General features: G+C 35.1%; 1 protein-coding gene across 1 annotated transcript in view; it reads right to left on the bottom strand.

Annotated features, from left to right (window-relative positions):
- Window positions 1-15,355, bottom strand: part of LOC132095524 (STE20/SPS1-related proline-alanine-rich protein kinase-like) — a 59,309-nt gene that overhangs the window by 34,397 nt on the left and 9,557 nt on the right. The window contains exons 3-10 of the mRNA XM_059500605.1: window positions 14,093-14,201; window positions 13,741-13,882; window positions 12,527-12,582; window positions 10,672-10,781; window positions 9,587-9,688; window positions 7,036-7,169; window positions 5,924-5,972; window positions 5,749-5,814 (exon numbers count right to left, since the gene is read on the bottom strand). Coding sequence (XP_059356588.1) covers window positions 5,749-5,814; window positions 5,924-5,972; window positions 7,036-7,169; window positions 9,587-9,688; window positions 10,672-10,781; window positions 12,527-12,582; window positions 13,741-13,882; window positions 14,093-14,201 — 768 coding nt within the window. The remainder of the gene's footprint in view (window positions 1-5,748; window positions 5,815-5,923; window positions 5,973-7,035; window positions 7,170-9,586; window positions 9,689-10,671; window positions 10,782-12,526; window positions 12,583-13,740; window positions 13,883-14,092; window positions 14,202-15,355) is intronic.

The following is a 15,355-nucleotide window of genomic DNA, read 5'->3' as shown; positions in this document are numbered from 1 at the left end:
TATGAGCATAAGAGACTCCATTAAAAAAACATGTAGGCCTATCCAAATTTATTCGTATAGCACTCTATTTATTTCACTTCATCTCTATTTCTGCTCTACTGTATACATACTTCATATGCTTGGGCAGTGCAGTAAATGTTTATAGTCGTGTCACTAAAGCTTTGTTCACGGAAATGAGAAGAGAGAAATAAAGACAGTTTTATAGCTAGACATTCTGAGTAACATCTTTAATTCAGTACAGGTATAACTCAATAACAAGAGATTATTACAATCAAAATAATGTGCTCCAGCATGAAACGCTGAGAGAAACAAAGCACAAACTGCCCCCTGCTGGACACGAAGCACAAACACTCAACTTCACCAGACACATCCATCCATCCATCCATCCATCTAGATCTTATATTCCCCAGGCACTTTTACAGTACATCAAATTGAATTAAAAATCATGTAGAGAAATTTTATGAATTTACACATAACTTATTTTTTTAAGAATATGCATACTGTATTTAATATGTATTAGGTATTATTTATATTCACAATATACAAATTTTAATGAATAAATAACAAAAATACTAATATAATTATAATGTTTATCACAAAGTTCAAAGTAATCAAAATGTGATACATTTGTATTTTTACAAAAAAAAAATGATTAAAAAATGTATATAACTTTTTAAAAAATGAAACTAAAAGATACTAAAAATAATAATGGTTCTCATGACAATGTTCAAAGTAATACTAAACCCATCATCAAATAATAAAATAAAATAAAATAAAATAAAATAAAATAAAATAAAATAAAATAAAATTAAATTAAATTAAATTAAATTAAATTAAATATCCATCCATCTATCCATCTATCTTTCTATCTGGATCTTATTTTTCCCAGGTAAATTTAAAGTACATCAAATTGAATGAAAAATCACATATATAATTAATTGAATTCTTTCTATGATGTACAACTGAAATAAAAATGTAATAATTCATTTGATATATGGTTTTTATGATCTATAATTGTGGGCCGGAAAGTCAAATATATTTAGGTTGCCTGTCTGGAGACTGAAAAAAAATAAAATAAATATATTTTACTGTTTACAATTTATAATATATATTTATGATTATTTCAGTATGTTTTATTAGTATATATTATAAATAAAATATTATATTTTAAAATAAATATATTAACATTTTATTAATCCTTTGTTTTATTATTAACAAAATGAGTCAAAGCGTATTCTAATCTACATTTTTTTTTTTGTCACACAGCAGCTAAATAATATTTATAGAGTCAAGGTCATTTAATTTTTTCAGGTCAAACTGAATAACAGAAAATGCTTGAAAAATTATTATATTTGTAAAAAAATATTTTAGACCTAAAATAAAAAATAAATAAAAAAGAATCGAAGTTCTTTGGTTATTTTTAAATGACGCTGTGTTTGAAAACTCAAAGGCCAAATAAAGCACACATTCAAATCATGGTTTTCACAGTGCTGCTTAATTCTGTTTCGCTCTGGTGGACGTCACTGATGAAACGCTTTCAAATTCCAAGGTCAAATACTGATCCTCTCCACAGCGAGCCGAACAGAACCGCAGCTACTAATATTCAAGTCCTATGAAAGGTCTCACGGTGAGGAGAAAAAGACACAGAGCAAGAAAGAGAATGACAAAGAAGGAGAGAGGCAGACAACCACAGAGAGAGAGAGAGAGAGATAAAGGAATACAGACAGAGGAAGTGAGGTAAGGAAGAGAAATGGTGTTTGTCAGGAGTAGTTCAGGTCAGAGAGTCCTTACATGACAGCATATCTCTCTCTCTCTCTCTCTCTCTCTCTCTCTCTGTGGGCTGGATACATAATGTGGGAGTGAGGCTGGGTCACACAAACACATCAGCACTGAGGACAGACACGAGTTTACAGAAAGGACACACACATACTGCTGACACTGACACATCCTTCATCATAATATTCATGAGGGTCGTGATTCAATTTCATAATTCACAATTTTTGTACACTGTACTCCAGACTCACACTGTAGCCATGTCTGAAACCCCAAAGAATCCTGAGAGAAAATCAGGGTTTCCACAAAAAATATGAAGCAGTATTGTTATTACAGTACTTTTTTTCATATTGATAATAATAAGAAATGTGTCTTGCGCAGCAAATCAGTATATTAGAATGATTTCTGAAGATCATGTGACACTGAAGACTGGAGTAATGATGCGGAAAATTCAGCTTTGATCACAGAAATAAATTACATTTGATACAGCGGGCAATATTCTTTTAAAGGGGTAAATATAGGAGAAACATGTCAAAGTTATTTATATCTGCCCAGTTTCCTGCTGCCAGCAGGTAGCGCTATGACTATAACTGAATATGGGCATGTAGGGTTCGATTCTCCGGGAACACATGATAGGTAAACATTTTAAAAACTGTAAGTCGCTTTGGATAAAAGCGTCTGCTAAATGCATAAATTTACATTTAAATTAGTTCAGCCTGGAGTCTTTGTAAAGTTCGGGGCAGATTTGACATTGCATGCCTGAGTTACAGTAACTTCATGTTTTACTGCATTAATAGCATGCTTTAGCACTTAGCTAAGTGTTGCTAACATGTTTGAGTATGTTTCTAGCATGTTGCCAGCCTATTTAACACTTGTTTATGCTTTTTATTATGTTGCTAGGAGTCCATACCAGTGTTAAACATAACACTTTCTGTTGCCAGCAGGTGGCTCTATGACTTTAACTGAATTTGGGCATGTGACAAATGTGTTCAGGACTGAACTTCTATCAAACATGTGAAGTTTGGGGCAGATCGGACATTGCTTGCCTGAGTTACAGCAACTTCCTGTTTCATGGCGAAACAACAAATTTGTCAGGCCGCCAGTGAAACTCCCTTTGACGAAAACTCAAGATCTTCACAATTTGACGTCACAAAGGCCTTATGCATACACTCAACAAATTTCAGGATGATTCGATTAAAACTGTAGGAGGAGTTTGTTAAAGTACAAGGCCTGAAAATGGCAGAAACTGCACAGAAATTGTACAGGAAATTCTTAATAACGAACTTCCTGTTGGGTTTCGGTTTTTGAACCAGCAGACATTTTTGTAAGCATTTGTGTTATTCGTGTGTACCAAGTTTCGTATATGTACGTGAAATGTAGCTTGAGGGCCACTTCGTTAGAACATTATAGGTAACGCTATCGAGCCATGCCCACTTCTGAAAATCCTATCAGATGTAAATTTTTGCCAATTCTAATGATGATGTACAAAGTTTCATGTTTAGGCCTCAAAAAATGTGATTCAATTTAAAGAAAGAAGAATAAACAGAGCAATCTACGGTCAATAATACGGTCCTCACACCAACAGCGCTCGGGCCCCAACAAGAAAGCTGCCAATTGGGTTTAGATAAATCATTCATTTAAAATAAACTCTCTGTAAAAAGGTCTTAACTTTTTGCAATTTTGCTTGCGGTGCAATGCATTGACTGCCGCTGGGAGGACAGACAGTGATCGTCGGATACGCCGTTTTATTCACTGTTAGTGAAAACGTTCCTTACAGCGGTTTGTTAACGAGATTCACTACTGTACCATCCCACTAACAACTCCAATATCCCCACCCAGGTGCTACAAATAACGTTTCAGATGTCTAATTAAACCTACATTTCCCAGAGGTTCCTTTCCCTGAATACAACGCCTCGCATGACTGCAACTGCTGTCAGATCTAACAAGTACGCATGGGCTCCGTTCCACCCAGACAACAGCCACTACGTCTGCTTCTCCCTTCTCTCATTGAGAAGAGTCTATTACTGAAAGCACGACTAGTTTTCTCTTAGCACTTCAGACAACTAAAAAACCATCACACATCAACAAAATCAATTCTAAATGGATCTGCTGTAGTGATTATTCTTTACAAGTCAGACTCTAAATAAGCCAGTCTTGCTGTGCGGTAATCTGACAGGCGGCTTTTAAGTGCACTCATTCGGTCACCTACTGTGGAATAAATCCCCTTATCAGTCGTTTTAGGTCATTTGACCTAAAAATCACTATTGAAAGAATCACAAGGAAGTCTGCATGCATTTAGGAGCCTCTCTCAATTATCTTGTCTCTGTAGCTGGAGAATATAGCAAAAAATGCAATATTTAATACATGCAATATATATATATATATATATATAGAGTTATTTTAGTTATTTATATAATAATAATAATAACAATAGTTATTTAAAAATTTCAATAAAACACATAATTTTTATGCACTCAACTTCACCAGACACATTCATACATATATATATGTAAATAATGCAAAATGAATAATATAAAACTCAAATTAAGAATAAATATACATTAACAGAAAACTAATAGATAATATAAAAATAACTATTTATAGTGAAGACCCAAAACTACACTGTGCAAGTGTGTATGTAGTAAAAAGTATTTTTGTTATTTAAAAAAAGAACATTCAAAATGTTTACCCATACAAACAAATACAATAAAATAAAATAATCAAAGCTTTTAATCAACTAAATTAACATAATATTTAGTTAAAGATAACCATTAATATGCACTAATATTAGACTAATGGCACAGTCTTTTGCAAACTGAATGTCCAAATAAAAAGGAATATTCATAATGTTTATATCACCAGCAAAATCTCTGTCAATATTCTATATATGCACAGCATATTTCCCTCATTCTGTCAGCTGCACCTCAACACAACACCAGCAAACCCACATTTGCAAACACCAACATCCCCCCATCATTTCAGCCCATCAATGTCATAGCCTCCACCAGCACACTCAGTACTCCTCCTAAATGGATGCATGGATGTGTGCAGCTCTTTAGCCGCCGTTTCTCTCATTCGTTTAGAGGCTGGAGGTGTGGGGAGCTGATAGCCGACCCATAAGCACTATTACACATGCGGCCTGCATGCAAACGGCTGTTTAAAAGCAGCGCCCTGTTGCCACCATTAAAGCCCATTTTTCTTCAGAGCTCATCAGTGCTCAGAGACATTACGTGTCTGCTAGAGGCATGAACTGAAATAATGACTTCAATTCAGCGTGAATGAGTTTCACACCACCTGCTGCTTAGTAAGGAAACACACCACACAATTATAATTTAGAGGGGAGGGTCTATATCTGCAAATTGATGAAGCATAAAACATGACAAAAAAATGCATGATGCAGAATGGAAAGAGAGAGAGGTAGATCGATAAATAGACAGACAGACAGACAGAAGGATAGACAGATAGATGTATAGATGGACAGATGGATAGATTGATAGATGATAGTAAAAAATGGCAGAACAAGGAAATGGCAGACAGAATGATAGAACAATGGAACAATAGAATGTTACAATGATAAGAGAGTGTTAGAACATTAGAATGTTAGAATGCTAGATAGTGCGACAGATAGAATGCTAGATATAACGATAGATGCATAGTATAATAGATAGAATGTTAGATGGACAGACAGAGTAAACAGTGAACAGACTGAAGGACAGGGTTAACTAGAGAGTCCATGCATGAACGGCTCTTCCAGTAATGGGTTAGAGTGCATTCATTCAGTATCAAAGAGACACTCAGTGAGTGTTGAGGGCAAAAGTCCTGCAGTGAGAAACATCACGGCTTCCGATCCCTCAATCAAAAGCAGCCACACTGTTTAATCAATACAGAAAGCACGGAACATGAGAGCACAGAGAAACATCTGGCCTGAGGGAGAAAGTACACTCAAACGCGTGGGGAAGAATGAGACAGTGGTACCTTTTTGGCTCTTTGGATTATATTTGGTCCTTTACTAAGCAGCTTTTCAATCAAGTACTCTCGATTCTACAACACAAAGGCAAGAGGGGAAAAATACAGAACATATATCAGACCTCTGTGAAGCCCTGGTTAAAGCATTTGAAGTATGGAGGTTGAATACAGTATACTGCCTTACCTTAGCCTTTTGAAAAAATTTACATTTCAAAAGCTCGGCTGCAGTGGGCCTGTGGAGATGAGAAAGAGGCTTGATGCTGACATTTTCACACAGCTCCACATTTCAAGACACTCAACAATAAAGATTTGTTTGTTCTGGCCAGGCTGGTGCCAGTAGTTCAGATGTGCATGCATGCTTAAATAAATAAATTTGTGTTTGTTAGATAACTGTATTTGATTAATTATCAATATTAATATTATATTATATCTATTTGATACATTGAGTATACTTTTACCAAGTCCATTCCAAATAAAACATAACATTTTATATATTTTATTAAATATAGATATTAATACAATATCTAATATAATAAAATACTGCTATCCAAAATTCATTTCATTTAGTTTAATGTACAGCAAAATTTATAATTAGCCATTTATATCAATATTGCTATTGTTCTACAATTTTAAAGCTTCTCAATTTCTCACACAATTAATACTTTTTATAATGTAATCATGCATTATATTTAATAAAATACAATGTTTGAGATCAATCTATCTAAAATAATATTTTAAAAAAATAATTAAATTAACATATTAAAAAAGCTACCACACAATATACAAGTCATTAGTTTAATTTACAGTAAAATGTATAATTACCTAGTAATTTATATAAATATTGAACAGTGATACTGCACAGTCATCATGTTACCATTATATAAAATTATTATAGTCCACCACTATAGCCCTGCTACCCAATGTCCATTGTGTTGACCAGATGAGGCAGCTGATACAGAAAGTAAACAGACCAGCAGCAATTTATAGTCTCAAAATCGCATTAGTTCATCCGTATCTATTTGAGCTACTTTGTCTGTGTGGCATTTCTTTTATTGACTGCGATTTATCTTTAGAGAGACCAAATAGCGAGCAAACGAAGGACAGACAATGAACTGCTATTCAATAATATACCAACACAATTCGGATCAATATGTTTGCTTCTAGTATTAAGGCCTTTGGTGAAGCTTCTGGTCTTGCAAGGAAACAGTTTTGAAGTCTGCACACCATTCAGCATTCTGGGACACAAATTTACTCATTTGTGTAAACAAGTAAGGCAGGTCTGTCAATTCAGATTACCTCTTGGCAGGGTCCTTCTGAAGACACAAGAATATAAGCTTTCGAAAAGATTTCCCATACTTCTTAAGCATCTCTTTGTCCTCAACTCCAGTCTCCACAGTTGGAGGATCGTTCTGCAGCGTGAGCATTAAAACCTGCAAAACAGCAGAAAGACATCAGATATGATAACAGATACGATAGAATGAACAATATACTGTACTTTTCCAGAATAAATATCCATGTGTAAGTCTTGTATAACCTAAAGGACACCTTTGGTCATACCTAGATTTAAAATGAGTAACACATATTTTTCTTACACTAGGATTTATTTTATATAGCTTGTTTTCGTGACATTCATCTCATTCCATCTGCCACATGTCATTAATATAAGACTCTGTGACACTAGTGTCAAATATTCAGGTTAAAGGGGGCTACATTGGTGTTTCGTGTATTCAGAGATGTTCACAGAGTTAAAGAGATGGATTCTCATGCTAAACATTGCCAAAGTTTAAAAAAAATGTTTTGGACGAATGCCAGAGAATTTCTGTGCTGAAAATCTTACTTCCAGGTTGGTACAAGTTTCGGCAGATTTTTTTTTTTCGATCGTGGATCTAATGACGTAGACGATGGTGGAACTCCTTATATGAGCATCTCTCTGAAAAGCGCGCTCGCACACACGTTGACCAGAGGAGAGCAAGACCGCGCACATCAACGCGCTTCCTCGGGAAATCGAGATGGACTAACAGAACACAGATGACTGGATGGATGGAAGGATGGATGGATGGATGGATGACAGAATTATAGATGAATGGCTGGACTGACAGAACATGCTTGACTGGATGGATGGATGGATGGATGGATGGATGGACTAACAGAACATAGATGACTGGATGGATGGAAGGATGGATGGACTGACAGAACATGCTTGACTGGATGGATGGATGGAATAACAGAACATAGATGACTGGATGGATGGAAGGATGGATGGACTAACAGAACATAGATGACTGGATGGATGGAAGGATGGATGGACTGACAGAACATGCTTGACTGGATGGATGGATGGAATAACAGAACACAGATGACTGGATGGATGGAAGGATGGATGGATGGATGACAGAATTATAGATGAATGGCTGGACTGACAGAACATGCTTGACTGGATGGATGGATGGACTAACAGAACATAGATGACTGGATGGATGGAAGGATGGATGGACTGACAGAACATGCTTGACTGGATGGATGGATGGAATAACAGAACATAGATGACTGGATGGATGGAAGGATGGATGGATGATGGATGGATGACAGAATTATAGATGGATGGCTGGACTGACAGAACATGCTTGACTGGATGGATGGATGGATGGACTAACAGAACACAGATGACTGGATGGATGGAAGGATGGATGGATGGATGGATGGATGACAGAATTATAGATGGATGGCTGGACTGACAGAACATGCTTGACTGGATGGATGGATGGACTAACAGAACATAGATGACTGGATGGATGGAAGGATGGATGGACTGACAGAACATGCTTGACTGGATGGATGGATGGAATATAGATGACTGGATGGATGGAAGGATGGATGGATGATGGATGGATGACAGAATTATAGATGGATGGCTGGACTGACAGAACATGCTTGACTGGATGGATGGATAGATGGATGGATGGACTAACAGAACATAGATGACTGGATGGAAGGATGGATGGATGATGGATGGATGACAGAATAATAGGTGGATGGATGGACTGACAGAACATGGATGACTGGATGGTTGGATGACAGAAAAATAGATGGACAGATGTATGGACTGACAGAACATGGATGACTGGATGGATGGAAGGGTGGATGGATGGATGGATAGATGGATGGATGGACTAACAGAACATAGATGACTGGATGGATGGATGAATGACGGAATTATAAATGGGTGGCTGGACTGACAGAGCATGCTTGACTGGATGGATGGAAGGATGGATGGATAGATGGATGGACTAACAGAACATAGATGACTGGATGGATGGAAGGATGGATGGATGGATAGATGGATGGATGGATGGACTAACAGAACATAGATGACTGGATGGATGGAAGGATAGATAGATAGATAGATAGATAGATAGATAGATAGATAGATAGATAGATAGATAGATAGATAGATAGATAGATAGATAGATAGATAGATAGATAGATAGATAGATAGATAGATAGATAGATAGATAGAAAAAGAAAAAAAATTTGGATGGATGGAACATTTCCTTTTCCTGTGTTCAGAAAGAAAGCCCGAACAATATCAAAGATCATTTTCATTCCAGACGACCTGCTGCCCGCTGAGCCTGTGACGATGGATGCTGCTGTTAAACCACATTAGATACGGTTCAGCTGAGCAGGATTTGCATTCATTTAGTTAATATACAAACAATTAAAATGCATCTCCATCTAATGAATTACTTTTGAGCAACTGCTCTGATTCCATATGCAACAGAGGTTCTGAAAACAGGCAAGTTCACCACAAACATGAATGGTCACATGATCTGACGGTGGTCGTGTTTACCTTCATTGGGGGGTAGCGATGATACGGCGCAGAGCCTGTCGCCAGTTCAATGGCAGTGATTCCGAAACTCCAAATGTCAGCTTTGAAGTCGTAACCCCGCACCTGTGGTCACATGACATGATACTGTAACTGTTCACCACATGATGGAATAACAGACTGTGACCCACACCAGTCATAAACAGCAATTATTAAACAATCTTCATGATCTGCACTAGAACAGTTGAATGGTTATTAATACTCTTAGAAATAAGTAGAAATAGAACTCTTAGAAATAGTCTAGCTGTGAACACTTTCATGGTGATAAGATCCATTATATTCACAGTAAATGACAGAAACACACTGGCTCTGTTACAAAACCTAGTGAGTGTGTGATTCGGTTAGCATATCGCTGATCTAAATCCATGATACCCGAAGCACAAAAATCTATAGCACACAGAAATATTGAGTAAAATAGTCAATTCAGATTAAACTTGGGATCAGTTTAATTGTGTTTTTATTTTTGCTAGAACCTGACATCTTGAACTCAGCAAAGACGGATTAAATTGATCAAAAGTGACACAGCACTAACATTAGTAAAGATTTATATTTTAAATGAATGCTGGCTTGAACATTCTATTCCTATAAGAACCCTAAAAACAACTGTTTTCAACATTTATAATGATAAGAAATGTTTCCTGAGCAGCAAATCATCATATTAGAATGATTTCTGAAGAATCATGTGACACTGAAGACTGAAGTAATGATGCTGAAAATACAGCTTTGATCACAGGAATAAAATACATTTCAAAATATATTCCAATTAGAAATAGTTATCTGAGATTTCAATAATATTTCAGAATATTACTGTTTTAGCTGTATTTTATTCAAATAAATGTAGCACACTACATAAAACTGTAGTGTAGCTTGAACTATTTTGTACATGACACTTTTCAATATTGAATGAATATTAAGTATAATCAAGTTTACTTACCTTCTATAGCTGTGCAACTATCAATGATTTAAAATGCTGTCTATGTAGACCACTCACTTGGTTTCTGAAACAGATCCACTTGTAAATGTTTAATGTAGGTTCTGAGCAAACTGACCTGCTCCATCACCTCTGGAGCCATCCAGCACGGGGTCCCCACAAACGTTTTCCTCACTTTGTGTCTAGTGACATCTCCACCAGTTGCCAGAAAAGCACTCACACCAAAATCTAAAGAGAAAAAATTAACAACCTCATCATACGTCTGATACACACAAAATCGCCTGACAGCTGGAAGCAAATATTTAAATGCATATTTCATTTGACATGCATGAAAATAAAATATAGACACATAGTCTGATAAATTGTCTCTGTCACATACCGAGTCAGTTAAAATATTTGTTTCTAAAAATGACATTTAGACATGAACTATGATATTTGTACAGAGCAACTTTCTGAACAGACTGTACGTCTTTCTTTCACAGCTTTGTTTGCATTTTTTGTCAAACATCTACTGTGCTTTCAATAATCAGGAAAGTCATTTTAACCCCCAAATCACTTATATATTATAATATTATACATTATTTACAATAACATGTCCATGTCAAAACTGAAGTGTAGGTTAACATTTATATATATGTGTTTGTGTGTGCGTGTGTGTGTGTTTGTGAAGTTGTATGTTTTAGTTCTTGTAACTAGGTTCCCAATTAAATGCGTCTTTGTCCTTCACTAGTTCTTTTATTCATGATATATATATATATATATATATATATATATATCATGTAAAAGTATTACACCATTTAAAAAAGAAATGAGAACCTAATAAGAAATTGAGAATTTAAGAAAATGTGTTTATTAAATTACGTTTCATAAAATTATTTCCTAATGCACACAACCTTGTTGTGTGTCCTAAGAACAGGCCTTGTTCTTGTTATGGTAAATCTTATTGTATATTTATTTTTAGGGGTTGAAATTTGACCTGGACATTATTTTTGTAAGATTTAAAAATACAAATAAAAACTTGTCTGTCAGACATTTCAATAGAAAATTTTCGGATATGAAGTGCAGTCTGAACAAAACCGAGCCAAGGTCACTAGTGGAAACCCCCGTTACATAAAACTATCGATATTCTAGAATTAGATCAGCCAGTCTCCCCCCGGGGACAGAAAAAGCCTCATTTCAGGAATTTAACACTTCTCTACACTACGATCAATGTGTCTCAGGCCAGTTTTTCGGCTCTCCTTTATGTGGCTCTAACGCACAAATTCATAAAATAAAACAGAGAACAAAAGTGGAGAATATATTATCTGTTAATAATCAAACTATAATTAGCCTCAATGAAAGAATTAAATAAATAAAAACTTAAAGTGCCTTTACTTACTGATTAAATCACTGCTAGGGTATTGCTTTTATAGTTAGCATAATTAGAGCTAATTACCATGGTTTAAAAAGCAATATTATCTCTCTAAAGGCCCATAAATGTTGCTTTTTAGATTGACAACCAGTATTAATTAAAGCAGGATTTTTACAGCTAAAGAAAACCTTAATTGCTTCTTAAAGAGCTGAAATTATTATGCAACTGAACTAAGAATGCATTGGTCAAAATCAGTTAAGAGCAACAAAGGATTAAAAAAAAATATTCTGAGTTATACATCTTTTATATATATTTTTTATGTTTTCCCTAAATGTTTTGTGATTATTTTACCTGCTTTCTTACTCCTACAATTAAACAGGCAGGTTTTTTTTGGTGCAGTTTCTTTAAGACATCTATGTAAATGTTCACTTTGCATGCGAAATCAGATGAAGAACGTATTTGCAAAGCTGCGGATTTGTTGTCGAGCCAGTTGAGTATTTAACTGCCCCATGAAAAACTCTGGAGATGTTAAATGCCAAGATGTTGGTGGGTAACTTACTAAGACAATAAAAAATTATCAAAGAATTTCAGAAAATCTACCGGTTTCAGCAAAGTCACAAACCTGCGATCTGCACCGATCCATCTTCTCCCAGTAGAATATTACCAGCCTTCACGTCCCTGAGGTCAAACCAAGACAAAGCACATCCATGTCATACTTTATATATAATCTTAAACATTAACAATAACACCAGTGGCTGAAGAATGAATCCGCATGTTTATGAATTTTTCAGACCATTATTACAGCAGCGATGGCCTGGAGGGAAAAGACCTCATTAGTATTTTCCAGCACTTAACATTCAGAGGAACTTAATTAAATCATATGTTACACTATTTGACTATCAGCATAAAATCTGGCCCACTAAGCATCTTATTTGGACACTTAAAGGAATAGTTCAGCCCAAAATGAAAATATACTTAAAATTTACCTCAGGCCATCCAACATGTAAATTAGTTTGTTTTTGCAGATTTTAAGAATTTGTAGATTTTGGAGAAAGGCAGCATTACTTCACTTGCTCTCCAGTGGATCCTCTGCAGTGAATGGGTGCCATCAGAATCAGAGTTCAAACAGCTGATAAAAACATCACAATAATCCACAAATAATCCACACCACTCCAGTACATCAGTTAATGTCTGGAGAAGAAAAAAGCTATGTATTAGTAAGAAACAAATCCATCAAGACATTTTAGCTTTAAAATGTCACTTCTGGCCAAAATATGAGTCCATAATTCATAATAATGCTTCCTCCAGTGAAAAAAGTTCAATGTTGTTGCATCAAAATCCACCAACATATTTGTTTTTTAAGACGTGAATATTTCTCTCCTGATTCAGACCAGACAATCTTTTCATTGGAGAAACTAATATTATGAATAGAGAACTCATATTTTTACTAGGAAATAACAGTTTGAAGCTAAACGTAATGATGGATTTGTTTTTTACAAACACACAACTTTCCATTTCACAAGACATTAACTGATGAACTGGAGTGGTGTGGATTACTTGTGGATTATTGTGATGTTTTTATCAGCTGTTTGTTCTCTCATTCTGACGGCACCCATTCACTGCAGAGCATCCATTGATGAGCGAGTGATGCAATGCTACATTTCTCCAAATCTTTTCAGATGAAGAAACAAACTCATCTTGGATAGCCTGAAGATGAGTAAGTTTTCAGCTACTTTTTATTTTTGGGTGAACTTTTCCTTTAAACAGAGAGATGGTCTGAAAGGCATGTGAATTGACCGGCCACAGTTCAGTTTGTTACTGTCATTTTTTCTTTACCTGTGAATCTGTCCATTTTTGTGTAGATAATCTAATCCTTCCAGTACTTCCTTCAATATGGTTGCTATTGTGGATTCATCTAGGACACCGTTTTTATGCTCTCCTTTGCTGAATGAGTCCTTTATGATGTCTAACACTGATCCTGGATGAATAGAAAAGTTTGTACTGTAAATCACACAAAATTCTCCAGATCTACAAAATAATACATGCCTATAACACAAACAGTGACTACAAATAGACATTCAAACTATATGAATCAATAAAACCTACAAAACTTATTTCAAATGAAGAAACAACACACATAGTGTTGAAAATAAACATGTCCATAGTTCATTGAAAAGATTCTTGTCACCTCCACTCAGGAGCTTCATGACCAGCCAGAGTTCATCTTTCACCACAAATGAAGTGTAGTAGGTGACCACGTTGGGATGGCTACACTGGCTCATGGCTTGAATCTCTTTCTGTGGAGACAGATGGAGGTGTCTAGCTTTATAATGCATGTCTTTAATAATGTCCATGGGCTTTATAAAGCATGCACATCAAAGTAATTGCAATGGTAGGAACAGAAAAACTCTTGAACCAATTCATAATAAACAGATTAGAATAGAACAAGTCTATTAAGTACAAGGCCAGGCCATATTTCACACCAAAAGAAAAAAGAAAGAAATTCAAGGCAATGTTAATGACTATTATTTTTTACGTTTATTTATTTATTTTTGACAAACCATGTAAATTACAATTACTCACATTTTCTTCAAATTTAGTAAAAACCTATTTAGCTGAAGTGCATATTCCAATAATATGTACTGTATAAGGCTTTAATAAAAGGACAGTAGGATGCAAACTTGAAAAAAATTAAATATGTGCTGTCTGGGTTCAGCATAAATTTACACAAACCATATTTCCGTGTCAGCCAATCTGAGAGTAAATCTTGGAAATGTTTATAGCACAACTTTTTAATTTGTTTTCGTGACAGTCATTAATCAAACCATCAGTTTCCAATCTCACTGCACCAAAACAAAGATCAATGGAAAACAACTCAGTGTCGGAGTTAGCGGCCTGCTGGGTGTGTGTGTGTGTGTGTGTGTGTAAATGATTACAGTAGGGAGAGTGTGCATGAAAGCATGTGTGTCTCTGACAGATATGAAACATATTCTTGAAAAACTAGGGCAGTCAAAACTGTAAGTGTTGGCTAATGATTAATCATCACACAGATAATTGTGATTAATTATATATTGACTTCTGAGACTCTTACAGTACACATGCACATTAAGAAGTCATTTATTCATTTAATCGTTAAATGTGAAGTGTTTATTGAGGAAAATCATTTTTTCTAATCATTTTCACAAATTAAAAACTTTTTAAGATTAAACAATGTTATATGCATTTTAAAGAAAGTATTAAGTCAGGATGAATTCAAATTGATAGTTTAAATTATTTACAATTCTTTATAATTTACTTATATAATACTTTGCAGCAATAGTTGGTGTTGGATGATTGCCGTGCAATGCTGCTTAATGTTTTGTTGTAAATCAAGATACAGTTTTTCCAGGAATCTTTGATGAATAGAAAGTTCAAAAAAACTCTTTATTTAAAATAGATATCATTTGTAAAA

This window comes from Carassius carassius, chromosome 19 (assembly GCF_963082965.1).
Source record: "Carassius carassius chromosome 19, fCarCar2.1, whole genome shotgun sequence".
In the NCBI taxonomy this organism is placed as follows: Eukaryota; Metazoa; Chordata; class Actinopteri; order Cypriniformes; family Cyprinidae; genus Carassius; species Carassius carassius.
Note: the sequence above shows the minus strand (reverse complement) of the source record. Positions and strands in the feature narration are given on the sequence as shown.